The sequence below is a fragment of the Lutra lutra genome, chromosome 13 (assembly GCF_902655055.1).
Source record: "Lutra lutra chromosome 13, mLutLut1.2, whole genome shotgun sequence".
Taxonomy (NCBI): domain Eukaryota; kingdom Metazoa; phylum Chordata; class Mammalia; order Carnivora; family Mustelidae; genus Lutra; species Lutra lutra.
Genome location: NC_062290.1, coordinates 59,057,155 through 59,082,917, shown reverse-complemented (window position 1 = coordinate 59,082,917; position 25,763 = coordinate 59,057,155). Strand labels below are relative to the sequence as shown.

At 43.8% G+C, this 25,763-nt stretch overlaps 2 protein-coding genes across 12 annotated transcripts in view; both read right to left on the bottom strand.

The window, feature by feature from the left end:
• The window catches only part of LOC125082826 (phospholipid-transporting ATPase FetA-like), a 116,289-nt gene extending 107,708 nt beyond the window's left edge, over nt 1-8,581 (bottom strand). For 2 of the 3 annotated variants that reach the window (XM_047698635.1, XM_047698640.1), the window contains exon 1: nt 7,132-8,581. The gene's annotated coding sequence lies outside the window, so the exon portion shown is untranslated. The remainder of the gene's footprint in view (nt 1-7,131) is intronic. The other variant, XM_047698636.1, reaches the window with a different exon arrangement.
• Nucleotides 8,582-8,691: 110 nt separating this feature from the next.
• The window catches only part of UNC13B (unc-13 homolog B), a 231,265-nt gene continuing 214,193 nt past the window's right edge, over nt 8,692-25,763 (bottom strand). For 4 of the 9 annotated variants that reach the window (XM_047698627.1, XM_047698628.1, XM_047698631.1 and 1 more), the window contains 15 exons: nt 22,927-23,054; nt 22,209-22,294; nt 17,507-17,633; nt 17,155-17,251; nt 16,643-16,786; nt 16,238-16,315; nt 15,657-15,791; nt 15,326-15,414; nt 14,938-15,090; nt 14,526-14,814; nt 14,258-14,338; nt 13,216-13,363; nt 10,761-10,853; nt 10,419-10,578; nt 8,692-10,252 (listed from right to left, as the gene is read on the bottom strand). In XM_047698627.1, coding sequence (XP_047554583.1) covers nt 9,967-10,252; nt 10,419-10,578; nt 10,761-10,853; nt 13,216-13,363; nt 14,258-14,338; nt 14,526-14,814; nt 14,938-15,090; nt 15,326-15,414; nt 15,657-15,791; nt 16,238-16,315; nt 16,643-16,786; nt 17,155-17,251; nt 17,507-17,633; nt 22,209-22,294; nt 22,927-23,054 — 2,094 coding nt within the window. In that variant the 3' untranslated portion in view covers nt 8,692-9,966. Of the gene's footprint in view, nt 10,253-10,418; nt 10,579-10,760; nt 10,854-11,681; nt 11,739-13,215; nt 13,364-14,257; nt 14,339-14,525; nt 14,815-14,937; nt 15,091-15,325; nt 15,415-15,656; nt 15,792-16,237; nt 16,316-16,642; nt 16,787-17,154; nt 17,252-17,506; nt 17,634-22,208; nt 22,295-22,926; nt 23,055-25,763 lie in introns of those variants that run through there. The other 5 variants (XM_047698634.1, XM_047698633.1, XM_047698629.1 and 2 more) reach the window with 3 other exon arrangements.

The following is a 25,763-nucleotide window of genomic DNA, read 5'->3' as shown; positions in this document are numbered from 1 at the left end:
CCGACACAGAATCTCTGGGAGGGGTGGCAACAAGAAACCCAGGAAATCATTTTGCCTATTAAATTTTAGACTATTCATTGCCTTGCAGCAAAAGAGCTAGCGTAATCAGCAGGAGGTAAACTGAAAGCTAGCCTCCATAATAATCAGTCTGATGCTGGGTCAGATTGGTGTTAAGAAAAAGATAGGACAGAGATCTTGTGAGAAGGCATAGGGTCATAACATTGTTTTGCAGCTGGAAGAAATCTTGAAAACGGTCTATTTCAATGTTTTTCTAATAGTGTTTTATGAAGCTTTAGGAGTTCTAAAATGGGATATGAGAAAAAAAGGACCGGCAGCCAGAGCTTAAAGTCTTAAAAAAATTACTGCAGAAGCTTTACTGGTAACCTGGAATTTTGTGTAAGACTGTACCTGAATACAGTTTTGCTGATTTAAACAAACAAAACAAATCTTGGCTGCAAAAGAGAAGAAAAAATTCTCAAGGCCCAGCATGCATCCCAAACTAATTAAATCAAACATATGCTAGTTTGTTCCAGATAACAGCATTTTTCCATACCAAGTGATTTCAATGTATAACCAAGAGTGAGAACCACCATACCAATTTGCCCTGTGCTTCCTCATTTGAGATAAAAGAAAATTAAGACCCAAAGAATTTAAAGGCAATCAGGATTGAAACCAGCATCTTGACTTCTAGCTCACTATACTGTGTTCTCGCCACAATCCAGAATGAACTAATTATCCCTCTAAAATTGAGGGCATATAAATCAAGATTATTATGTAACCTCACATTTACAGAGTTCTCTGGACTTTTAAAGAGTACTTTATATGTATTCTCTTTTTAGATTTTTATATACTGGGAAGTAGGCAGGGCAAAACCATATCTGTCTCAGAATGAGGAAAAGAGAGGTCAGTTAAGATAACTCAAAGTGGCTTAGGATTAGGTTAGAACCCTAACCCTAACTAATTAATCTTCTAACTTCTGGATTAAGTAAATCTAATTTGACAAGTGTTTGTGTGCCTAGTATGTGTTAAAACATGGTCAAAGATAAGACATCATCCATGCCCTCAATTAGTGTACAATCTTTTTAGAAAAACAGAAATAACTAAAATCCTGTGCAGTCTGGCTTATCCCTTGGACTAGCAGAAGCTGAAAACACTGCCTGATTGGCTTTGATAACAAAATCCAATTCTCTTCAAATTCAGTCTGTGGCTTCTACTTTCTTTCTGACTATGGCAACTAATGTTAGGGAACTCAAAGGATTTGTATATAGCTATTGCATCTCTAGGCAAGGCCACATAGCTGAAAAACGTCTTGATAAGGGTAGAGAAGAAAGAAGAAGGGTGCAGTTTCAGTGAGGTTCATTTCATAATCTCTGAAGCCAAGGCTATGACTTAGCAAAAGACTGGGAGATCCCAAAACAAAGGACTGGATGGATAAGAAAGAATATTCACATAAATAATTATTTCCTTTTCCATGGCATTTTAATAACTTGACAGTTTGTAATTTATGTTGAAGATAAATACTATACACCAAGGAGAAAAATAACATGTAGGGAATAGTATTTGTATTAGTAATCAGAGTGGTGGAGAAGGTCACAGATAGACAAGAATGTTCAGTCAAGTTTTCTCATGAGGAACTCATCAGACATTGCAAAATGTTGCCATCCATATTTTAGCAAATAAAAGATAATGAGAGAACCAGGACACCATGTTTTATTTATGAACTGAAACAAGTTGGCCAGGAATGGTCTATCACAGTTGTTCTCAAACTTTAATTTTCATCAGAATCACCTGGAAGGCTGGGTCCCATGAGTTTCTAATTTAGTAGGTCTGAGGTAAGGCCCAACAATTTACATTTCTTACAAATTCAGGTGATGTGATGTTGATGCTGTTGGTTCAGATCCCATACTTTGAGAACTACTGGTTTATCATAAAGTCCACAATATACTAGATAACACAGGCATGCACACATGCTTGTTGCAAATTATGACAACTTAGTCAATTCTCTATTGTTGCCCTTGTAAATGATACTCTCCAATACCTAATGGCCAAAAATAAGATTAAATCAGGAAGAAGTTAGGGTTAGCCACTTAATTAGACCATCTATTTAAAAGCACAAATGAATGAGTTTATGAAATGAATGTTTGGGTATTTGACAAAGGCAACAAGTGAAGTATATGCAACAACTAGGAAATGACATCGCCCTTTAAAAGACTTTACTTAATCTTGAAGAAGACATCAAATTTATTTCTTGTATTTAAGAGAAGACCCTTTGGACTTCTCACTTTCTTAAATGTTACCCAAGGTCCTATCCCCATTCTTTTCTCACTACTCACTTTCCCTGAGTTTTCTTAATCACTTCCACACCCCCCAACACCAGCTTCATATACTATATACATCATTTGCTAGTAACTTTGTTAAGGTTAAGAAATTCATTTGAGAATCTGATTAATGCCCTTTCTTCATAAAAATAAACATACACACTGGGGCACCTGGGTGGTTCAGTCAGTTAAGCATCTGCCTTCTGCTCAGGTCATGATCTCAAGGTCCTGGGAATTGAGTCCTGCTCAGTGGGGAGTCTGCTTCTCCCTCTGCCCACCGCCCCCACCCCTTGTGTACTCTTTCTCTCTCTCAAATAAATAAATAAAATCTTTTAAAAAAACATACACACCTATATACATTTTACATCTAATTCAAGACTGAGATTTTTCATTCAAGTCTGTAGGCCCCAGATTAAGAACTCTCTATGTACTAATGATTCCAAAATCTATATCCTTCAGTCTGAATTTTTATTTTGAGCTTCAGTATTACATATCCAAAGAGCTACTTAACATCTGTTTTTGGATGTCACACAAGTCTCAAAATCTACAGGTATCGAGGAATGATTGCTTAATATGGATGGGGTTTCCTTTTGGGGTGATGAAAAGGGTCTGGAATAAGCATTAGTGATGGTTGTACAATACTGTGAATATACTTAATGTCACTGAATTGTGGTTAAATTTTTATATAAAGTAGTAAGTTTCACATAATGTGTATTTTCCCACAATTAAAAAAATCTACATTTACAAAACTGAAATAATCTCTATTCCTCAACTCTCACACACCTAGAAGCTGTGCTTTCTCTTGTATTTCCGGTCTTTGAATATCAGTTACTAGTCTAACCATTCACCTAGTGGCCCAAGCCAGAAACCTGAGTCATCTTTGACAATGTTCTCTTTCACTCTCCCATTTGTAATTAATTAGGAAGTTCTGTTTTCTCCCTCATTAATAAAGAGTAAACTCAGGATAGTCATCTACTTCCTCTATCCTCAAAGCTTCTACCTAAGTTCAGGCCACTGTTATTAACTGCAGGGTCTCCAGTGTTGTTCCTTCCCCCCACTTCACAGAATCCTCACAATCATCCTGGGACAAAGGCATTACTATCCTCATTTCACAGCTAAGGAGACTAAGACTTAAAGTGGATTTTGAATTTGAACTTAGGTAATTCTTAGTAAGAGTCCAGAATGATGACTTTTCCTTCCCTAGGTCCCTTGTATGCTGGTTATTCTGTGTACTGTGTCTTCCCCCACCCAACTCCCTCTGCCCTATTTGGGAAGCTGACCTCTCTGAACTACATCATCCAGACTACCTTACGCCTAGGCTTATTTGGATTTTGCCAATGGAAAGTACTAGCTGGAGATATGAGAGCAGGAAGAGAGAGAAAGATTAGAGCATTTATTTCTTTACTTCATTTCTGCTTATAGCAACTGCTTAGCCCTTCTGGCCACAGCTCTTGTCAGGCAGTCCTCTTCCAGATTGTAGCTGTAGGTGGTCTCTAGGAACAACACTCCTTCCCCTTTCCCCTCTGGCCTAGGAGTCCTACTAACTTGCCACTGTTGATGTGTTTCAACATTTCTTTCTAGTTCCTGTGAATACTGATTGTACTTTTGTAAACAATCCTTTGGTTAAACTCTTCATTTAAACCCTTTTGAATGCACCAGCTATTTTTCTGCAAGGATTCTGATAAACTAGGAAAACAAAACAAAAAAATGGCATGTTGTTGCACTTCGATTCATTCAATTTCTAATATCATTAATATTAAAGGAGTCTCCTTTTCCTCTGATCTAAAGTTTTCCATCCTTCTGGGACTCCCTGGTCTTCCAAGAAGCCTCTCTAAAATACTGTTACCTACAGAAAAACACTGTTGTTGCCACTATTGTGCCGTGTGGCATATCTAGTGTGACATTAGTACTCTATTGTCCTATAGTTCTATGATCATTCAGTTTTTTCAGTCTGATCATCCCTGCAGGGCAATAAGCTCTTAGCAGTAGGGAACTTCAGCAATTAGAATCTAATGACAAACACATTTTAGAAGGAAACTTAGAGGTTACCTTGTCTTTTTTATTTTATAGATGTGGTTTAGTTTTACACAGCTACAGAATAGTGGCAAACCCAAACCCATCATCTAGATTCTTCCTATTGTTTCACATGCTGTGATACTGCGCTGGGTATGCAATATGCTAATGACTCGTACTTAAATTTTTTCAGTTTTTGTTTTGTTCAATGCTAAGCCGTGTGCCTAGACAACTATCCAGCATACAGAATATGTCCAGCAAGTATTTGCTCATTTTGAACCTGTGATGCAAGACTAATTCCTTAGAAGTTAATCAGAATTCAGAGGATCGTTATAATAGTAATCCCCCATACACCTAGAGAAAGTGAATAGTTTCAAGGTGCTTTCACATTTAAATGAGCCCATTTGCTCCCTCTGAGGTAGACATGGCAGGAATTATTAGTCTATTTTAACAGATGCAGGAAACTGAGCCTCTGAGAAGTTAAAAAGTAAGGTCCCTTTATTAGTATGTAGTAGAGCTGATACCAATATTCATGTTTTTTTACTTCCACTTCAATACCATTTCCATTATTCCATGTTGCTTCTTCAGCTTTGCTATTCCGCTTCTAGGTATAGCAGTTTCATTCATGGAGTGAGTCTGAATATTCACAATAAATAGGTAAATAAGTAAATAGGTAGATCATATACTTGTGCTCAAAGAAGTGATTTTGCTCCTTTAAAAATCCACTGTTGGGGGCACCTGGGTGGCTCAGTGGTTAAAGCCTCTGCCTTCGGCTCAGGTCATGATCTCAGGGTCCTGGGATGGAGTCCCGCATCGGGCTCTCTGCTCAGCAGGGAGCCTGCCTCCTCCTCCTCTCTCTCTCTGCCTGCCTCTCTGCCTACTTGTGATCTCTACCTGTCAAATAAATTTAAAAAATCTTTAAAAAAAATTTTTTTTAAATTAAAAAAAAAATCCACTATTGGGGCACCTGGGTGATTGGTTAAACAAAGGATTCTTGGCTTCTGCTCAGATCATGATCTGGGAGTCATGAGATTGAGCTCCACGTCAGGCTCTGCTCTCAGTGAAGAGTTTGCTGGAGATTCTCTCTCCTTCTGCCCCTCCTGCTCATGTTCTCCCTCTAAGATAAATAAACCTTTTTAAAAATCCATCATTAGGGGCGCCTGGGTGGCTCAGTGGGTTAAGCCGCTGCCTTCGGCTCAGGTCATGATCTCAGGGTCCTGGAATCGAGTCCCACATCGGGCTCTCTGCTCAGCAAGAAGCCTGCTTCCCTCTCTCTCTCTCTCTGCCTGCCTCTCCGTCTACTTGTGATCTCTCTCTGTCAAATAAATAAAATCTTAAAAAAAAAAATCCATCATTAAAAGTACTTCTATTCTACTTCTGATTAGATAAAGCCTGCAGATTATCACCATTCTTCTTTCTTTTTGAGATTTTATTTATTTGACACAGAGAAAGAGAAAGAAAATGAGACAGAGGACAAGAAGGGGTAGTGGCAGGCAGAAGGAGAGGGAGAAGCAGCCTCCCTTAGCAGGGAGCCCGATATGGGGCTCAGTCCCAGGACCCTGAGATCATGAGCCACAGGCAGATGTTTCACCGACTGAGTCACCCAGGCACCCCAGATTATCACCATTCTTGATTATTATGAGGCCTGTTATTTCCCTGAGGGAGGAAGAAGGTTATCATCGGTGTGTTTTGGAACAAGGGAGATAGCACTTTTGAGACATGACTTCCTATACAGATCTCTTACACTTCCTGTACAGCTGGGGCCTTATAAAACTAGGTCTTCAAAGAGAAACGAGTAACCTCTTGTCCTTGGCCTGACCTCACCAGAGAGGGGCTAGGCACACTGGCTTTCTTTAAGACCAAATGCACCGGAGAACTACTTATAAATATTTTGATTGAATTCTCTTACCACAAAGACTTTGGTACAGATTTCACCCTGGGTTTTAGGTATTAGGACGATTTCTGATCCTAATCGGAACACTGCAGAAACCAAAAAGAATCTAAACATATTAGCCATCTTCTTTGGATTTCAATTTCCACTAAAAGCTCAGAGTGTTGACTCAAAAAATGACCCAAACTAAAGTCCTACATCTTAACAGGGGCACAAACTCAAATGCCTACCAGATGCCAGGCAAATAAAGCAAAGCTCACTGTAAGTAAACAAAGAGTAATGGAGTCTGTAATGAACTATAGTAAATTAACAGTCGCTTTTCAGTTCCAACCACCAGTTGCTTAGTGGGAATGTGAGTTAAAAGTTAACAGATCTCCTTTAAAAAAAAAAAAAAAGGCTGTAAATCTGCATTGTTAAAATGTGAAATCTGGTTTTAAATAGCTACTAATTCAAACTTGCAAGGCTGTTGCAAGCCGTGGGTAGCCAGCCAGAGTTTGACTTTTCTTTATGGAGTAGGTCTCGTGTGTCATATGAGAGAATGATAACAAATGTGCCACTTTCAAGTCAAATGTAGTATAAGATCTATGCTTTTTTCGGTGAATCTGGGTATTGCTGGAGAAATGGACAAACTCCGTGAGTTAATAGAATGCGCCTTAGCTAGGAGTTTGGGGGTATCTGTTTCAAGAGGTAACTGGGTAAATGTGTCCCACTTTGGGAAGTATGTGGTGGGGAATAAAAATCCCCTTTGCTAGGTATTCAGGCAAACTTATCTTCTCTGGAGTGTCTGGGAAACCCTTATGTATATTCAAGTATGGGGAAGGGGCAATAACCTCAGGGAGTATCGGGAGAACAGTTTACAAGAGAGTATGAGGATAGACAGGTGTTAGTGGGAAGTACACACAGCTGTACCCCAGTCAGGCAGTCTCTTCAGGGTTAGTCTCTTCAGTGTTGGGAGGGAGAAGGCAATAACCTCTCCTCCGGCGCCACCTTCGGGCGCTTCTTGCTCACCATTGCCGTGCGGCCGCCAACTTCACGGATCTCCATCTTAACGCTTTCTGCGCAAGCGCCCTAGAGCCCCAGGGTAGGGTTTAGGGCAGAGTCCCGCCTCTGACCACGCCCCTCCTCACTAGCACCACCCCCCCAACCACGCCTCTCTTCTCAGGAGCCCGCCAACTGCCCCTCCCGCCTTGGTTTCCCAAAGCAGTCCTGTAGCTGTTGGCCTCGCTCTAAGTTCCTGACGCTGGGGAATACAGATGAAATACTCAGACCCTGCCTTTGGGTAGATAGCAGACTTTTGAGGAAGACAAACAAGTAAATTATAACTTTTAAGTGCTCTGTGAAGGGGTCCAGGGTTGGTTGGGTCCTAAAGGCTGCCATGAAGTAGCAGAACCTAGAAGGCCATGGAAAAGCCTGCAGGCCATTCCAGGAAGGGGGAACAGAATGTGCAAAGGCACTGAAGCATAGGAGTGCAGTGTGTGTGTAGGGTTGGAACTACAGGGAAGAGCTTTAGAACAGCTAACTACAGGATGGCAGGGGGGTGTCTGCACTGTCCTGGAGGATCTTAGAATTTCAGCCCAAAGGCTAGGATAGGTAACTACTGAATAGTTTTAACAGGAGAGAGACTTACCAGAGTATGTGAAGAGGGCTGGGGCAGAATGGAGGCAGGTGGTTATCACAGTAATATCCAGATAAGAGGAACTAAAAGCCACTATTCCATTTGTGGTACTGGGAACTGAGGTAAGACAATGGATTCAATAGGTAAGTTTAAGGCAGAAATGACAGAGCACAAATGGCTTCCAAAAGAAGGAGGAAGTTTTAAAAATGACTGGGGAACTGAATTGTAAGGATTTATTTAGCAAGCAAATGGAAATGAGGAACTGGAAGGCTGGAGTTAATTCCCTATCCTATGCTCCCACTCAGCTCCCACCCCACAAGGGTTAAGAAACTAGGTAAGCACTTTTTTGTGTCAGTTTCTCTGATCTCCCTGCCAGGAGGCCTCATTTTACCTTGTTTCTTCCAATATAGGAGGAGACTTTTTACTCCAGCTTTATTTCCTTGAATCTTCCCAAATGAAAGTCCAATTTCTACTCTTAGGCCTATTCCTCTGTCCTGTACATGGCAGCCTCAGCCCTCTATCAATCCCCAGAAACACACCCTTACCTTGTCCTCACAACATGGACTAGTTTATACTACTAGCACATGACATCTCCTATTCTTCTGGACCTTTTGCAGGAAGCTGATACCTTGTGTCCCCAGGACTCTGTTACTGGATTGGTAGTCTCAGGTCAAGGCCAAGATGCTAGCCCACATTACCTGCTTTACTGCTTGGTACTTATCCAGAGCTGTTTTACATTGTTGGGGAGAAGAGGCAGCAGAGCCAGGTAAAAAATTTACCATTATACAGGCTTACACAGGATAGTCATTTCTATAGCTTTCCATACCTTAACAGAATTACAGGACCCCAGAGGCTGCTCTAAGATAATTTATTATAGACTAGCCAAAAGTGTCCTGTAACAATGGCACATACAGTAATTAACAACAGCAAAGATGCTTAGTTTCTTGTTATATGTAATGGCTGGTACAGCTGTGGATAACACGGAGTCCTCAAGAGGTCCAGGAGGCTGCTACCAAGGATATCCAAGAACCATGTCACTTCTCTGATCAAGGGCTGAGAAGTTCATATGACCTTCTAAAAGAATTTGTCTTTGACTTCCCAAGGAATGTTGATGGCCCCTCTATCCAGCCTGTACAGAGGGATCATAGTCCAAGCTCCTTCTGTAGGGTTGAACATCTGTGAGGCGAACAGCAGCTGACCTAGATGAAAGGGAGTGAGGCCAAAGACTAGATTCCTTCTGCAAAGGAGAGAACAACCAGAAGGCAGTAGCCATAGGTGAAGAGGACTCCTTCTAGACTGGTTTCTACAATTTTTGGCTTTGTTCAGAGTCTATCCAAGAAGAAAATACAGCCCTCTTTCCTGGATCCTTCAACTAGCCCTCAGGTGCACACACAGAGGAATAGCCTCTCATGTTCTGAAACAACATTGTTCCCCTTCCTCCAGGAGTGAAGGAGGGGGACTCCTGGGCAGGTGGCCTCTTTGGAATATTCTGCTCAGGGCTCTGAAGTATCATGTGAACCTCATTCTACTCATGACATATTTGGGGAAAAAGATTAGCACAGCTCATTTCCAGAAGGTATCTTGTTCAGTCTCAAAGCCTTGTTTTCATGGAGCCACACAAAACCAGTGGATCCTGCTCAAGGGAGGCTCTAAATTCTCTTCTGTACATTCCTGCCCCGGCCATACTCCAATCCAGACTATAGGGCTCAGCAACACCTTGAGGCTCAACTGACTATTTAGCTAACCAGATACATGCTCCAGGCTCTCTAAACTTGTTCTTCTAATGGCTGATATGTATGGGTCTAGCTGGATAAGGTGTGGCATGGAGAGGGGTGTCTACAAAGAATGGCTGATACTCTCAGAAATGTCTGTCCCTCCCTTTATGGAAAACTTCCCTATGCAGTAATACCCACAGGCCAGCTCCTAACACCACAGACCTGCTGGTCAGGGATTCGTGACCCTTTCTGTGAAAAGCCATACTTTCATCACCCCAAATTTTTCCTTTAATGTCCTCAAACTGAAGGAGTTAGCCTCTCAACTATGAGGACCTTTAGCTGACTACACAGTAACTCTCACTGGCACTGATTTGTGGAACTGATGCCATCTGGTTGGCATAGGAACCTAGGTGCTCAGCTCTCCTCTTCTATGGAACGAGACTCCGATTTGAGCTTCACAAACTCTCGAGCCACTTCGTCATTGCTCCTTTGAGATAGAATCCGGAGAATAGTCATTCCTGTCTCATCCATGTGGATCTTCCGGCCCAAGGGGCACCAGCAAGCACAGCTGCCCTTGGCTGCCACATCCCTCAGAGGCATCACAGCCAGCCCCAGAACACGATCCTCACGGGCAAAGCAGTAATCCTTCACACATATTTGCAACTCATATGCTTCTGGTCCCTCTTCATTTCCCAGGAGGCTGTGAGCACAGGGTGGGTGGAAGGGAGGAAGCCAGAGCTGAAAGAGTCTTCAGATGAATTTACCCCAGCCACCATCAGACCCATTCCCTCCTCTTCCCTCTCAAGTCTTACCTCCCAGCTCACCCCCACCCCAGAGTCCTAGAGGTCCCCTACCCTGTAACTCACAAGTGAAATGTCTCATTGTACTTGGGGGCCCAGTTGTTGCTCTTTGATTTGGTTGTGAACTTCCTCTTCTTGTCACTTTGGTGTGGGCCAACCATGGTCACTTCCACAAAGGGCCGGAACATACCTGCTGTCTGCCACTTGAGGTCATTGGCTGCTACCACTGCCCAAACAAAGGAAGCCTGTGAGGGATCCCACCACATGTTCCCAGTTCTTGAGCCCCCAGGTGGCAATCCCCTTGGAGGAAGGCTAAGTTCGAGGACTGAGATAAAGCAGCCCCTGCCTTTAATTGATGAGGCTAGTGCATAAGAAACAGTCTACAACTTGTAAGTCTGTGCCACTCACCTTTCACTGTGACCTTGTGCTCCCCAGTTCCAGGATGTGTAAACAAGTCCACCTGAATGGACACTTCTCCCACAGGATCATCTACACCAGACCCTGAAGGACAGATGGACAGTTGGTCCCTCACTGAAGAACACTAAGACTTCAGGCCTAATTATCCCAGGTAAAACTGAGGAGTTAGGGGGCCACCACCTTATATCCTAAAGTCTGAAGCAATCACCCAAAGTAGCCATGGGGAAGTAAGCAATGGGAGAAGGGAAAGCAAGAGGATAAAGAATGAAGTTGTGTATTAAAATACATTAAGGTGACGACATCTTAGGTGAAATGTTCCAAAAATGCACTGGGAAATCTCTCAGGTTCCCCAAACCTCTCTTATCTCCCAGGCTGAAGAATTTTTCATTGAAAGATATTAGAGAGAAGGACAGTATTGCCACCTTGTATTTTTGTCTGGGAATTATGGCCACCCCACAGTGTCTCAATGGAACAATGTGGGTCCCTTCTAGCCAAAGGCAATACTCTCCACTCTCCCACCTATCCTTGGATTCCGGGACGTCCCTGGTTGGGAGGCTGCCGTGCTCAGACTTTGTCCTATTCACACCTGGACCCCTCCACAAGTCCCAGTCTCTGGCCAGTTTGTAGGCTCCCCTCAGCAGAGGTCTCACTATTTTGATAAAATACCGGTACCCTGCACCCCAGATAAAACTCTGTCCTCAAGTGGAGGGGTGGGGGAATCCTGAGGACAGAACTACTGTCAACCCCTTCTCAGACTGTATGAATACAACACTCATCTCTGAGACTTGGGATAGAGCTTCTGAACTTTGACACATAGCTCCCATACTGCCAGCCTAAGCAGCAGCTCATTCTAGTTCATAGGGAACAGTGTTAGCCTATGTTAGATTCACATGTGCAAGGTATACAACATACCCTTTTCCGGCCGAATGTCCTCATTAGCTGTAAACCTAATACCTTTCCCATCATGCACTGAGTGAGAACAGGCAAGTCAAGAAGTAGTAGCAGCAGCAGGACAGAGAAAGAATAGTCAGTTAGAGGTCTAAGGTGTTAACAGCCATCTGGAGCAACTCTACACATATTTTGAGGGATCACAGAGCTGAGGTGGAGAGAGAAGTCAAAGAGCTGGGGTCAATGCCTCAGTGCTCCAAATTAGACTTCATGGGTCAAAGATCAACCAGATCATGGGGGAAAAGCAAAAGAACATACAGAGAGAAGGTATTTGAGACCATCAGGCCAGGAAAGAGAGATGTTGTAGGCTTTAATTTCCTAGGCCTTAAATGATAAAACAATGGGTACGAAAGGTATACACACACACTTGGATCCTCCCTGCAGGTACTTGCTCTTATCACATACGTGCCCATTTCAGCCTTTCCTCATCTTTACATCTAGCTTAAAGTTCAGGATTTCTAAAAAGTCTTTCTGGATGAACTCAGATCCTCCCCTGATGTTACAGGTCTTTCCATGTACAGCTCTTTAAAAGATCTCCTTGCCCCCTTGAGCAAGGCTCATAACTCCTTTGCTCTCTTTTCTTCCCATCCTGGACTTGAAATAAGAACAGGTGTGGAAAAGGGAGCAGTGCTACAAGTCCCTTGCATCTTTTCACCTTCTATCAACTCTAGTCTAACTGCTTAGATCCCTCTTCCCCTTCAGGTCAGCTCTGCGCTCTGAATCCACAGCCTAAGAAAGCCTAAATTCTCCCACTCCCGCCATCAGATTCACTTGGCATCACACCCAGGGTTCCCCAGATGAAATAATAAATGTGCCTGAAAGTCTTTTCTGGGAGGGCTCTGATCCAGGGCTAGGGGCAGAATTTCAGTCTGAACCATCTCTAGGTAGATGTGTTTTGTTTATAGAGAGGACTGCCTAAAGACAGGGAGGGGTTCTAAGGACTGGAAGTCCCTGGGAGAAAACCAGCTACCTGGGCCCCTACACATAGGCATCACCCATGAGGCTGGAACCTCAGCTATGCACAGAGCCCCAAGATCCACATCCTCTTTTCAACTGCTCCCATAGTTTGCCTCTCCTAGTCTTTTTTCTCATCCACACTAGACAATCTGTAGTCTTTTGCTTTCTCTCTCCAGGATAACTTCCAACAAGATTCCCAAAGCTATGAGTTTTCTTGAGTGTCTCAATCACTCATTCTCCAGGCTTCCTGACAGATACTTCCTAACAGACAGGGTACACTCCTTGATAAACATGCACTAGCCCGGCAATGTCTGGAAAAAGAATCTCAGGCACATTTCCCAGGTACCTGTCATTTTCCTGTCTGGTATGGGTATGGTGTGGGGGTGAGTACTGGGGTCCCTCAAGAAATCCTGGGATCTGAGTTTGATAGGCTCTCTGGAGAAGTACCTGGATCCTTCCTAAGGGCTGGAAGCTAGTGACTCCCTAGAGGCAGAAATGTATCAAGGAACGGAGATAGGGACCCAAAGCCCTTAGGCCTTACCCTGGGCAGTCTGTGAGCGCACAAAGGTTTTGATGAGTGTGTCAGTGGTCTGTGTGTACAGAGATAGGGCATAGCGTAGGGACTGCAGATCTGGGCTCTTCTCCAGGAAGGTTTTCTTCAGCCCATTACCTCCTGCATGAAAGTATTGCTGAAAGACAAAAGAATACCTGCTATAGCCTCCTCCTCTTATAAAGAGGCAGCTTTCCACACTGTACTCAGAGAAAAATCCTATCTGAGCAGAAGCTCAATGAAGATGCCAAAAGAGGATGATGAGGACAATAAACCATTCAATAGACAACAAGATTGGAAAGACCACGCAGAGTCACAATCTCTCAGGTGAAGAGTTACTATTTGTGTAGGAGCAGTGAGGAGGGATGGCCACATTCCTGGATGTGGGTCTTTGAAATATGGATCTATCCAGACAAGCAAAGATATGGAATAGAAGCATTTCAGGCAGAGAATTGCCAGAAGTGCTCTTTTACCCCTCTGAACTCTTATTAGAGAACATTATCCTTTAACATAATTCTCCCAACTGCCCCATATCATGGTTTATGTGTACCTGCCTTACCAAATTATAAGCACCTTAAAGCTAGGAACTATATCGGATTTTCTCTGTACCTTCATGCACAATGTCATGTGCACATGTTGCCTGGCTGAATGAAGGAATGGGTAGTAGAAAGCCCAAATAAATTTATATATAAGTGGAAGAGGGAAATTTCTGCCAGATCTGGGGTATGAGGATCTGAAAGATTAATTCCCAGTGGCAAATATTCAGGAATGGCAATGTGAACTAAGTAGACTGAACTATACTCAAAACCCAGGAATAAGTGCTCTGGGTCTGTGGTAAGTCATCTGAGACCATAAAGGAGGTAACTTTTGGTTGCTCCCAAGCAGAAATATGGATATAACAGGGAAAGTAACAAACATAAAAAATCACTCTCTTCTGGATGTGGGGTGGCAAGAGCCCAGGGGACACCAGTTTGGCAGAGTGGAATTCCAGGAACATGAGGTATGAGTGTCTGGAGAAGAGGCAGGTCTCCACCTTGATGGTGTCCAGAGCGAGGTCAAGGACGGCACACTGCTTTGGAGTGAGATTCCGGGTTTCCTCTCGTACCATGTGGTCCTGGAACCCCAGAGAAAGCAATAGCATCAGGACAGCTTGGGGCTGCCATGACAGTCTTTCCCCATCTGCCAGCTTATATTACATGTTCCTCTCATTCTTTTCCTCTTCCGTCTCCAAAGCTCAAATATTCTTCCTCCTGGCATCCTGTCACCCCCAGCCTGAGAAGGACCCCATACATCCACAGTACCTTGAGTTTGGAAAGATGGCTCAGCTCCTTGGCAGCGGTGAAGATTAGCTGGGTGCCCTGCGCAGAGAGGGGATTGGTCAAAAGCAGAGGACTCCAAACTTGATCAGGAAGTGTGGAGCAAGATAGAGGAGACAGCAGGAGGAAGTGGAAGGGGAGCATCCTTACCGTCTGGTCAGTGAGTGGGGGCAGAACAATCATCCTTTCCATTGTGTTCATCACCACCCGCCAGAGCTCCTTCAGTACACGCTTCAGGACGGTCTTCTCACACACAGTGGCAAAGAGTGTGAGGCTATGGGCCCATGTAACAGGTAAGACTAGAGCTAGAGTTTGAGAGCCCCTTTCCCTGAGAGGCTTCTCCATGTGATTGCCTCTGCCTTGCTTGTCCCACAGGACAGCTGAGTGCTGTACTCACTTGCCATCCAGGAAGTCCATGAGAGGCCGGAGCACACTATCTGCATCCTGAGCCACTGAAGCCCTGGCGTTGGGGGATGCATTCCCTGGGCCCCGAACCTGGCCCAGGATGTCAGCCATTTGTCGAACACACTCATCAATCCGCACCTGAAAACTACACATGTGCCCGCAGTGCAGCCCTCCCCTGCCCAAACATGCACTGTCCTTGGAGCAACACCAGCTATTCAGTCCCACTCCAGCATACTCCTGATGCAGCTCCAACAGGGACAGCCAACAGGAGGAAAGGAAAGATCCACATCCTACAGCTGGATGGAGGGTGTGGGGCAGGGGCTTTGGGACTGGCCAGGGGCCATACCTGGCTCTATGGCTGTATGCTTGGGGCCACTGACCTGTTTCCAAATACCATGCTGAGTTCATCCAAAACTGTATTCAGTTTCACCTGCAGCTCCTTCAAACTGTCTGCAGCTTCAGGGTCCAACTATATCCACAGAAAGTATGCTTGGCTGAGCTGGGTTTTGTATACTTTTCTTCCCTCCTGCACCCCTAAACCCTCCCTCAGAAGGCCTTTACCCCAGTGTCTATTTAAATCCCTCAGCTTAAACCAGCCCAGACCCTAAGCTAAATTGCTGGCATATACCTAGTCAGGAGATGGTAGAGTTCTATGGCCAGGGAGCCAAGGAACAAAGGGAAAGCACAGCAACCCCACACCCTGAGACCTACCTCCTTGCCTCCCATGGCCTCAAACATTTTCTCCAGCTGGACCCTCAGTTGCTGCATGTTGTTCATCAGGATGCAGGGCTTTGGGGAAGATGGAGCTGTTGAGTCTTGACTTCTTTTGGCACAGGACCTATCAGACTAAGGTATCTCTCTCATACTACTCCAAAAATGACACGGAATTTACAACACATATTATATGCATCTCTTCCTAAGCACTGAGATCTGGAACCAATTCAGACAGTTCTCCTTGAACGAAGACTAGGAGCAAATGTTTCCGTTTTTAAGCAGGGTGGTGGGCCTCAGGTGTTCATGGCGTTATTCTTTTAACTCTTTGAATGTCTTAATTTTATTTTTTAAGAAAGATTAAGTAAAGCTCTAGCTTAGTAGAAAATTAAGTACCAAATGGAGGCTCAGACGAAATCCTAGTCAAGTTCTTCTTATTTTGTGTCATAATCTCAAAAGAAGCCCTACTGGGAATCAAGTCAGGAGCATCACCCCCACCCTCAGCTCTGAGGATAGCCTCAAAAGCAAGGATTCAAATGTCTTCCACTCTCTTCTCTAGGCTCCCAGGACCTGACCCTCACCATTTTCTCCTTTGTGCAATAATCTGGGAAGCTCTTTGATAAGATGTTTGCATATTGCATCAGCACCTTCCCGATGGTCTGAAAACAAAAAAGAAAAAGAGAAAAGGAAAGGGAAGGGAACCCTTAGCTTTCCCTACACAGATCTTTCCTGAGATCATACCTGTCATCCCAGAACAACAATAGGGAGGTAGAGAGGAATCTCATAATAAGGGACAAAGCTCCCTCTCAACCCCAGAAACACACCAAGATAAACCCACCAGTCTGCCCCAGACACAAGCAAATGAGAACGGGGTGATGCCAGACTTTACCAGAAGGCCACCACAGCAAGGAATTGAGCTCAGGCCTGTGATGAGGCTGTGAGCATGGTAAAGGCAAATGGAAGGGGAAAGGGAGGGTCATGGTCACCTTAGCAAATCTCCTCATGTAGTGGGCAAGGATGCTGGGGTCTGGGCATTCCAGCTTCCGGATGATTTCAAAGCTCTGGTTTAGCTGTGTGAAGACGTCCACCACAGAGCAGGAAAAGAGTGCATGCTCTGATGTCTGCTGGAACTAAGGAAGGCCAACAATAGGATTGTCATCTTTAGCCACTACGTTTTCCCAAGTATATAGGGTTCAAAAGGGCTCTGCCTAGCAGGGGAGGCTCTCTGGCCCTCCTTACGAACTCCACAGGGAAGAAACTAAAGCCCTGGAACTTATTTATTTGACAGAGAGATATCACAAGTAGCAGCAGAGAGGCAGGCAGAGAGAGAGAGGGAAGCAGGCTCCCTGCTGAGCAGCGAGCCCTAAGTGGGACTTGATCCCAGGACCCCGAGATCGTGACCCAAGCCGAAGGCAGCGTAAAGCCCTGGAACTTTTGCTGGCAGCTAAATGCTGGGACACCTGGCCTGACCCAAGTGTAGTCCAAGGCTCCAACTTACCCCATCCTTCTTATCTCGTTCCAGGGCCCCACGCAGGAATTCCAGGGACACATCCTCATTTTCATCCAGCCATTGCAGGACAAACTGTTCAAACCACCTGCAGCCAGGCAGGAGAATTGGGGGTTAAAGCCAGTGGTTGGCATATGCCATGTGCTTAATTAACAGCTCCACCAGACTAGGGTCTTCTAGAAGATAGGGCACAGTTTGATGCTTTTCTCTTTCTACAACAGAGCCTAGAACTGGCAGTCTTAAGACTGGCTTGCTGAACTGAAATGAAGACATAGGTCCTGCCCACCTCCTAAGATGGAGGGACCCCTTCCCTTCCCCATGTAGTGCCCACATGATGACTCACACTGGGTACTCAGGCACCTGCCCCTGGAGGGCAGGCAGATCTCGCACGTATTCATTGTGGAGCCACTTCACCTTGAAGTGTAGGTTCATGTAGTCAGCACTCTTACACAGCCGGTCTTTCTCATGCTCTAGTGGTGGGGAAGGAAGCTGAGTCAGGTCCCAGCAGCAGAGGCCATGGTTCTTGAGCTTTCCCAAAGCAGCAGATGTGGCCAGGCAGCTCTATCAGAAGTCTTAAAACAAGGGTGATTCCCAACCACTTCCTCACAACCATCACTCCCTACCAGAACTCTGCTCTCCAAGAGCCTGGCCCAAATCTTTTAGAGACTAAACCAAACTCCCCGATAGAAGTCTTCTTGCTCTAGCTTCTAGAAGTGTCAACTGAGATACTGGCATCTGGTGAAGAAGAGGAGAAAGAGATGTGGGTGCTAATGTTGATTAGTGGAGAGGCTGCCCAGGACTAGTGAGGGATGGTGGTTTCCTAGGACTTCTCTAATCCTAGTAGCTGGGCCATTCCCTCAGATCAGCTTAGATGAAGCGATGAGCAGCTACACACAGCATGAATGTGTCAATGACAACTACAGAGACAGGGAAAACCACAATGGGCTGACAGAAAGAGCAGTTAAGCAGCCAGTGTAACAGCATCTTAAGGTAAACTAAAGTGCCCCAGAATACAGTTGAGACACTGAGAAAATGAACTCTCCGAGAAGTATGCAAATAAGAATAGTCAGTTTGGAAACCACAGGAACACAGCAGATGAAAGGGCTATTACTCTGTAAAAAATGGGATGCTTATTATGGACTTTTAAGGTCATCTAACTGGATCTTCAGAGCCTTCTGGAGAATCCAGGACAAACACCACCCATGGACCAGAATGCCTGGCGCACTGGCTACAACAACAGGTTCTCTTCATCCATCCCCTTTATAAATAAAAAATTAATTTGAAATAATAAAATCGAACAATGTGCTTACATATAACATAATGGAGAAAAAGCAGGCAAATGGGGGAAGAGTACTGAGTGACAGAGAAAGGAAGCTCAGGGTCCTTGTGACCTCTACTGCTCAACTTTGAGTTGCTATGGGTGATGCTCCTCCACAGCAAAGCAGAAATCCAATCTGGGGCAGTTGGCCCTTGTGAATTAGTACAACAGACCCTTGTGGAGGAAATGGGAGCTTGGGATTCAGCCGCAAAATGCTCCCAGTCCCAGGAAAGTTCATCTCCTGGCACGGCAGGCAGCACCACCTCTGGGGTCATCAGAGAGACTTCTCAGGGCTTGCCCCTTCTCTTCCACCCCACACTCTGCTATCCTTAAACCAGTGCATGAACCTAGAGACAAAAAAATGTACCATGAGGAGGACTCTCTTTCCTTCCTGTTCAGTAGCCCACTAGAAGTAGAGGCAGTACTGCTCCATCACTCCCCAAACTCCCTAACTGCTTTCTTCTAGGGATCTTCAAGTTACTGTATTTATATAATTCTCCCTTTCTCTGTCAATCCATTATCTGTACTCTGATCCCAAAACTCAATTTCAATATTAATTTCTGTAGTACAGAAACTAACAGGATGACTGCTGAAACAGTGGTCACACTTTATTCTAACAAGTACTATGGAGTCAAGCCCCAATAAAGTTGCATGAGGTTGTTGTTGATAGAAGTACAGGGATGGTTAGTCTCTCCTAAAGGGCTACTGAGTCTCTAAATCTTCTCCTGCCCCTGATTTCCACATCCCTACTTCCACGTATCTTTCATCTTTGGAGTTCTTTCAACCTCATGATTTCAATTATTCAGCTTGCTGCTATCTCCCCCCAAATCTCTCTTTGGTTCTGGTACAGTCTAAGGCCCTACTGGCCATTTCACTTTGCCAGAGTTTAACTCTAGTCCCCATCTTTCACAATTTAACATCTCAGCTGAAGCTGAACCGAGTACACACACTAATTGTAGCCTCTTGTTCAATGATGAGCATCATCATCTTCCTTCTTCCTCTTTAGACATGTATTTGTCAAATTCATCAAAATATAGAGTGTTTTTATTTTATGTATGTAAATTATACCTCAATAAAACTGACTTTAAAAAATTGGGTGAATGATACCATTTTCACAGTTGGAGTCAACACTATCCTTTTATCATCCAGGTCTCCAAACTCCTCCCCTTGTCTTACCCTCCACATTCTGACATCATGAAGTCCTGTTACAACTTCCTTCCAGTGGCTATCGAAACTCATTATTCTCTCTCCAATTCTCTACTATAACCCCAACCACTCAGCCCTAAATTACTACAACATCATCTGCAGTCCCTACTTCTAGTGTCTCCTTGTTCTAGCTGTCCTATTTTCCCCTAACGTGAACTCTTATAAAAATGCTGGGTGATATACTCAACTAATGGATCAATGAACATATCAAAAACTAATCATTTGCTGTACCTTGGCTAGTTGAACTTAAGTTAAAAAAATGCTGTTTTGCAGGGTGCTTGGGTGACTCAGCTGGTTAAATGTCTGACTCTTGGTTTTAGCTCAGCTCATGATCTTAGGGTTGTCAGAGGGAGCCCTGCATCAGGTTCTGCACTAGGTGTGGATCCTGCTTAAGATTCTCTTTCTCCCTCTCCCTTTGCCCCTTCCCACCCACTCACAAGCTCTCACTCTTGCTCTCTTTCTCTCTCTTTAAAAAAAAAAAAAAAAAAAAAAAAAAAAAAAAAAGGCTACTTTGCTCATACTGCATCTCTGCTCATGAGCCTATGGGGTTTTTTATTGTCTTTAATAAGATTTATTCAATGCCGAGTAAATGCCAAGCAGTATCCTACGTGTGTTACACATTATTTCATCAGCTCAATGAAACAGATGCTATTATCACTCCCGTTTTATGGATAAGAAAATGCGAGCTCACAAAAATTGGTCTAAAAACACAATGCTGGGGCACCTGGGTGGCTCAGTGGGTTAAAGCCTCTGCCTTCGGCTCAGGTCATGATCCCAGGGTCCTGGGATCAACCCCGCATTTGGCTCTCTGCTCCGCAGGGAGTTTGCTTCCTCCTTTCTCTCTCTGCCTGCCTCTCTGCCTACTTGTGATCTCTGTCTGTCAAATAAATAAATAAAAATCTTAAAAAAAGGGGCTCCTGGGTGGCTCAGTGGGTTAAGCCTCTGCCTTCAGCTCAGGTCATGATCTCAGGGTCCTGGGATCGAGTCCCGCGTCGGGCTCTCTGCTCAGCGGGGAGCCTGCTTCCTCCTCTCTCTCTGTCTGCCTCTCTGCCTACTTGTGATCTCTGTCAAATAAAAAAAAAAAAATCTTAAAAAAATTTTTTTAAATAAATAAAAATAAAAACACAATGCTGATTAGGTTGTGAAAGTGAGATTTGAAACCAGGTTAACATTACTTCTCTGTCTTAAAGCAGTTTTTCAATCCTTTTGTGTTTGTTGTAAACATTAGCAGAACTCCCCTTTCAAAAGAAATCTCATCTAGAACCCCATATAAAATTGATAAAAGCAGAACTGACTTAACTGGCACCAGGTGAAAGTCCTGGAGCCCAGCAACCCTCTCCCCCTACCTGGCTATTCCCTTTTCACTTAGCTCCTGAGATACCTCTGTTTGAAAACCTCTGCCCCACCTCATACCATGCCTCTTGTGAAACCGATATACTTTTCACAGGTATTTGCCTCCCCACCACCCCCCGCCAAAACCCCTCAGAGCTGGGATTCTTCAAGAACTTGGACCATACTCCCCCAAATTAGGCTTGCTGAGTGCTACTGGAGAGGGGACAAGTGACTTCCTAACTGGCCTGAAAGGGTAAGGCCTGGGCTACAGCCCCAAGCTTGACCCAGTGTGGGCAAGAGGCAGCCATTGCTCTGGGGCAGAATTACAGAATGTACATGTACAGTTTGTGGCTGTCTCCAACTTAAAACAGATCTTCAAGGTTTCTTTTAACCTCAGCTTCTAAACCTCAAAAGTTTAAGTCTGAGGGTTACCCATTTTCCCTGCCACTCCACCAAAATAACAGATCCAGACTCTGATTTGTCCTTACCCCAGGCTGCTCCCTTTCCTTTTAAGTCCACTTGCACAGACTGAGGAGGCAAACTAACATATAGAAACAACAGGAAAGGCAGCTAAATGAGTGAACACAGAAGGGTACAAATGGGAAGGTAGTATACAGGCAGACAGTGATATCTTTGTCAACCAAAGCAGGAAATGGATAAAAGAATAAGCTAAATAAACAAGATGAATAATAATTTGTCCATGACACTGCTTTATAGGAGAAGGGAGGGAAGAAGTATCTTTCTGGCTCTGTCATACCAATCCAGAACAGCTTTTAAGGAAAGCCAGGCCAGGCAGTCTCTAATAAGAGAAAATAATCTTATCTATGTATTTAAGGTTCTATGATTCTTTAAAACTGTAAAGATAAACTTCACAAGACCACTCATACTCCAGAAAGTGGGCCACTTGACAACACCCAGCATGGGATGAGTTGATCTTTGGGTGAGGAAAAGTCTTAAACAGGCACTTGGTCTAAAGCTGGAAGGGGAAATTCACATCCATATAGCCATTTCCATTATTACTTTGGCTGAACCTTTGCCTACCTAAGGACTCCTGACATTACTTAGAATCTCTCTAGTTTCTCACTATACCATTCACCCAGAACTTACAATTGTCTGGGAGAGGAAAGGGACAGCAAACAAGGTGCTTGGGCTAACGGCCTATAGCCCACTACCTTTGGTGTACCCTTACCCTCCAGTGCATATTTCATGTCTTGGGCAAAGAGCTGCCACATCACTTCCGCGCTGACTTTTCCCACATTCAACTCCTGAGGGAACCTGGATGATGGAAGAAGCCACAGTCAGAGAACAAAGCAAGAGCTATTTGATTTGACTGATTCCAAAACTTATGTGCCTAATCTCTTGGAAGTCAGATTGAAGAGAGGAGAAGCCTAGGAAATAGGACTGGGCTCAATCTGGAGAAAAGGGACCCAGGAGCCAGTGGAAGGACAAGTGGGGTAAAGGATTCCCTCAGGCAAGGTGGTCCAGGGAAGAGGATGCCCAGAAGGCAGGGACTTGAGGCCCAGAGAAGGGTTGGAGCTAGAAGGCAGGCCCAGGCTAAAGAAGGTAGACGAGAAAGTTGAAGGAGTGGGCCTAAGAAAGCCCATTATTCACAGTGGACAAACACATACACACATGGTCTCTGGATCCCCTGGGGCTCCTATGGCAGCCATTCCCAGGGGACTTTCACTCCAGGGAGGCTGGCTCAGTCTGGATAGGGCCCCCCATTATGTTTCCACACCTGTCTCCAGAAACAGTTACTCAGATAGATACAAGGGACAGAGGGACAGACGGACGTACAGGAAGAAGAGGTGGCACTGCAAACACACAGAGATAGGAAAGAAAGAGGCTGTTAGACAGATGGACATGCCAACCACCAACCACACAGGGCCAAGTGGATTGATACGCACTGGTTCAGAACGAGTGTGTAGGAATTCTTATCTTCCTCTACGATTGACACAATGAGCGTGATGAGTTTGGGCCAAAAATCCAGGTTCCGAATGCTGGGTCCTTGTTCCTCTGGAGGTAGTTCCTGTTTCTTGTTCCAGAGGAGACAGTGAGAGTCAGAGTAGAATACGGAGAATGTTTCCAATCTTCTTTCTCTTTCCGTCCCCATACCCCTTCCTTTAGAATCAGGTGCCCTTCTTCTCCTAGAGCCTGTCTTCCACAAGACTGCCCATGTTCTGTCAGAGGGGTGACTGTTGGGAGGTCCTTATACACAAAGAGTCCATTCCAGAGAACTTCTCTCCCCACCTCCAAGGAACTAATATGATACGCTTGGTCGGTCTAGGAGACATAAGGATGCCTGACCCCCTTCCTCATTCTCTCAATAGCTATGAGTATAGTGACTCCTCAGGCAAAGTAAGTTGCCCCTCCAGCCTCACTAAATAGGTCTAGTTCCATGTGACCTCACTGGCAGTCTCCTCTGACACCTCCCCTAAATTATCACACACATACATATACATCTCAGCTCTGAGAAGCTCCTTCAAGTTCTGCAGGAGCTACTGCACAGACCTAGCATGCAAGTGGGTCCAACCTTCAGTGGGTTAAGGACTTCCCTTAACCTCATGAATGCTATTAGGAAGAAGAACTGTATCTAGGAAGCTATTTGCCTAGTTGTATAAGATAAGGTCTTGATGAGCCAAGAATACTCAATGTGGATATGAGATAAGATAGTCTCTTCAATAAATGGTGTTGGGATAACTAGATACTCACATGCAAAAGAATGAGCCTTATACTTATTCTTATACTTCTCATAAAAACTAACTCAAAATAGATTAAGGGCTTAAATACAAGACTTGAAAACATAAAACTCCCAGAAGAGAACATAGGGAAAAAGTTCCTTGACAATGGTCTTGGCAATGATTTTTTGGATATGATACCAAAGTACACACATCAAAAGCAAAAACCAACAAGTGGAACTACATCAAACTAAAAAGTTTCTGTAGAGCAAAAGAAACAATCAACAAAATGAAAAGGCAACCTACAAAATGGGAGGAAACATCTGCTAACCTTTTATCTGGTAAGGGATTAATATCCAAAATATAAGTAATTTGCATAACTTAATAGAAAGCAAAAAAAATCTGATTAAAAAATAGGTAGAAGACTTGAATAGACCTTTCTCCAAAGAAGACATACAAATGTCCAGCAGCAAGAGGTGCCTGGGTGGCTCATTCGGCTAAATCTGAGCTCCGCTCAGGTCATGATCTCAGGGTCCTGTGATCAAACCCTGAATGGGGCTCCCTGCTGAAATAAATAAACAACAAAGAATGCCCAGCAAGTACATGAAGAAGTATTTAATATCACTAAACATCAGGAAAATGCAAATAAAAACCACAAAGAGATGTCATCTCAAAGAGATGTTAGAATAAATATTTTCAGAAAGGTAAGAGATGACAAATACTGGCCAGGATATGGAGAAAAGGGAATCCTGACACACTGCTTGCAGGAAATGTAAATTGGTAGAGCACTATGGAAAATACTATGGAGGTTCTGCAAAAAATTAAAAAGAAAACTATCATATAATCCAGCCATCCTACTTCCAGGTATATATTCAAAGAGAATGAAATAACTATCTCTAAAATTTACTGATACCTCCACATTTATTGTAGCATTATGCATAAAAGCCAAGACATGGAAACAACCTAAGTGTACACCAGTGAATGAATGGATAAAGAAAATGTGGTATATAAATATAATGAATTATTACTCAGCAATGAAAAAGGAGGAAAGCCTTCTTTTTGCGGTAACATGATGGACATTGAGGGCAGTATGCTAAATTAAGTAAGTCAGACAGAAAGAGACAAATACAGTATGATCTTCCTTATACATAAAATCTAAAAACACCAAACACATAAAAAGAGTGGAGTGGTGTTTGGCAGGAGATAGGGACAGGGGAAATGGTGAGATGCTGGTCAAGAGGTACAAACTTTCAGTTCAGATGAATAAGTTCTGGGGATCTAAGGTACAGCATGGTTGACTATAGCTAAAATACTGTATTATATACTGGAAAGATCAATATGAGAGCAGAGCTTTAATGTTCTCACCGTAACAACAAAAAATGATAATTATGTGAGGTGCAGGCTTTACTGTGGTAAACATCTCACAGCATGCACTTGTATCAAATCATCACATTGCACACCTTAAGCTTACACAATGTTATACATCAATTATATCCTAGTAAAGCTGGGGGAAGAAAAAAGACTTGGTTGGGAAGAGGTAAAGGAATACAGTGGTGAATCTCAGAAAAAGAGAAGCAAATCTACATTCAGACCCTGGACAGGACAAGGAGGGGTCACTGCTGGAATGGACATTTGTTTCCCACTGGGACAAAAGCGAAGTTGGAACCACACAGAAGAAGAGGGATAGGACTTTTATGTGGGATGCCATATGTCATCACAGTCTCTACAGTCCTTAATAAGCCTGTATTACATGGAAGTTACTAGAAACCAGGACAGAACCCACAGAATGTAGATTCTGCCTGCTTAATATCACTTAAATACATCTTTTCCTTTAACTTTTTCTGCCACTACCCTATCCTTATCATTCAAGGGTTTCCTAACTGGTTTTAATCTTCATTCCAGTCCCCTTCCACATAGTTGTTAGTGATCTTTCGCAAAGAGAATCTCATAGTGTGACTCCTCTGCCCTTCAATGGTCTTCAGTTAAGGCCTTCAGTAAACTTCAATTCCACTGCTTGACACAAAAGGCCTTCAGTATATGATCTGTCAACCCCACACCTTACCAAT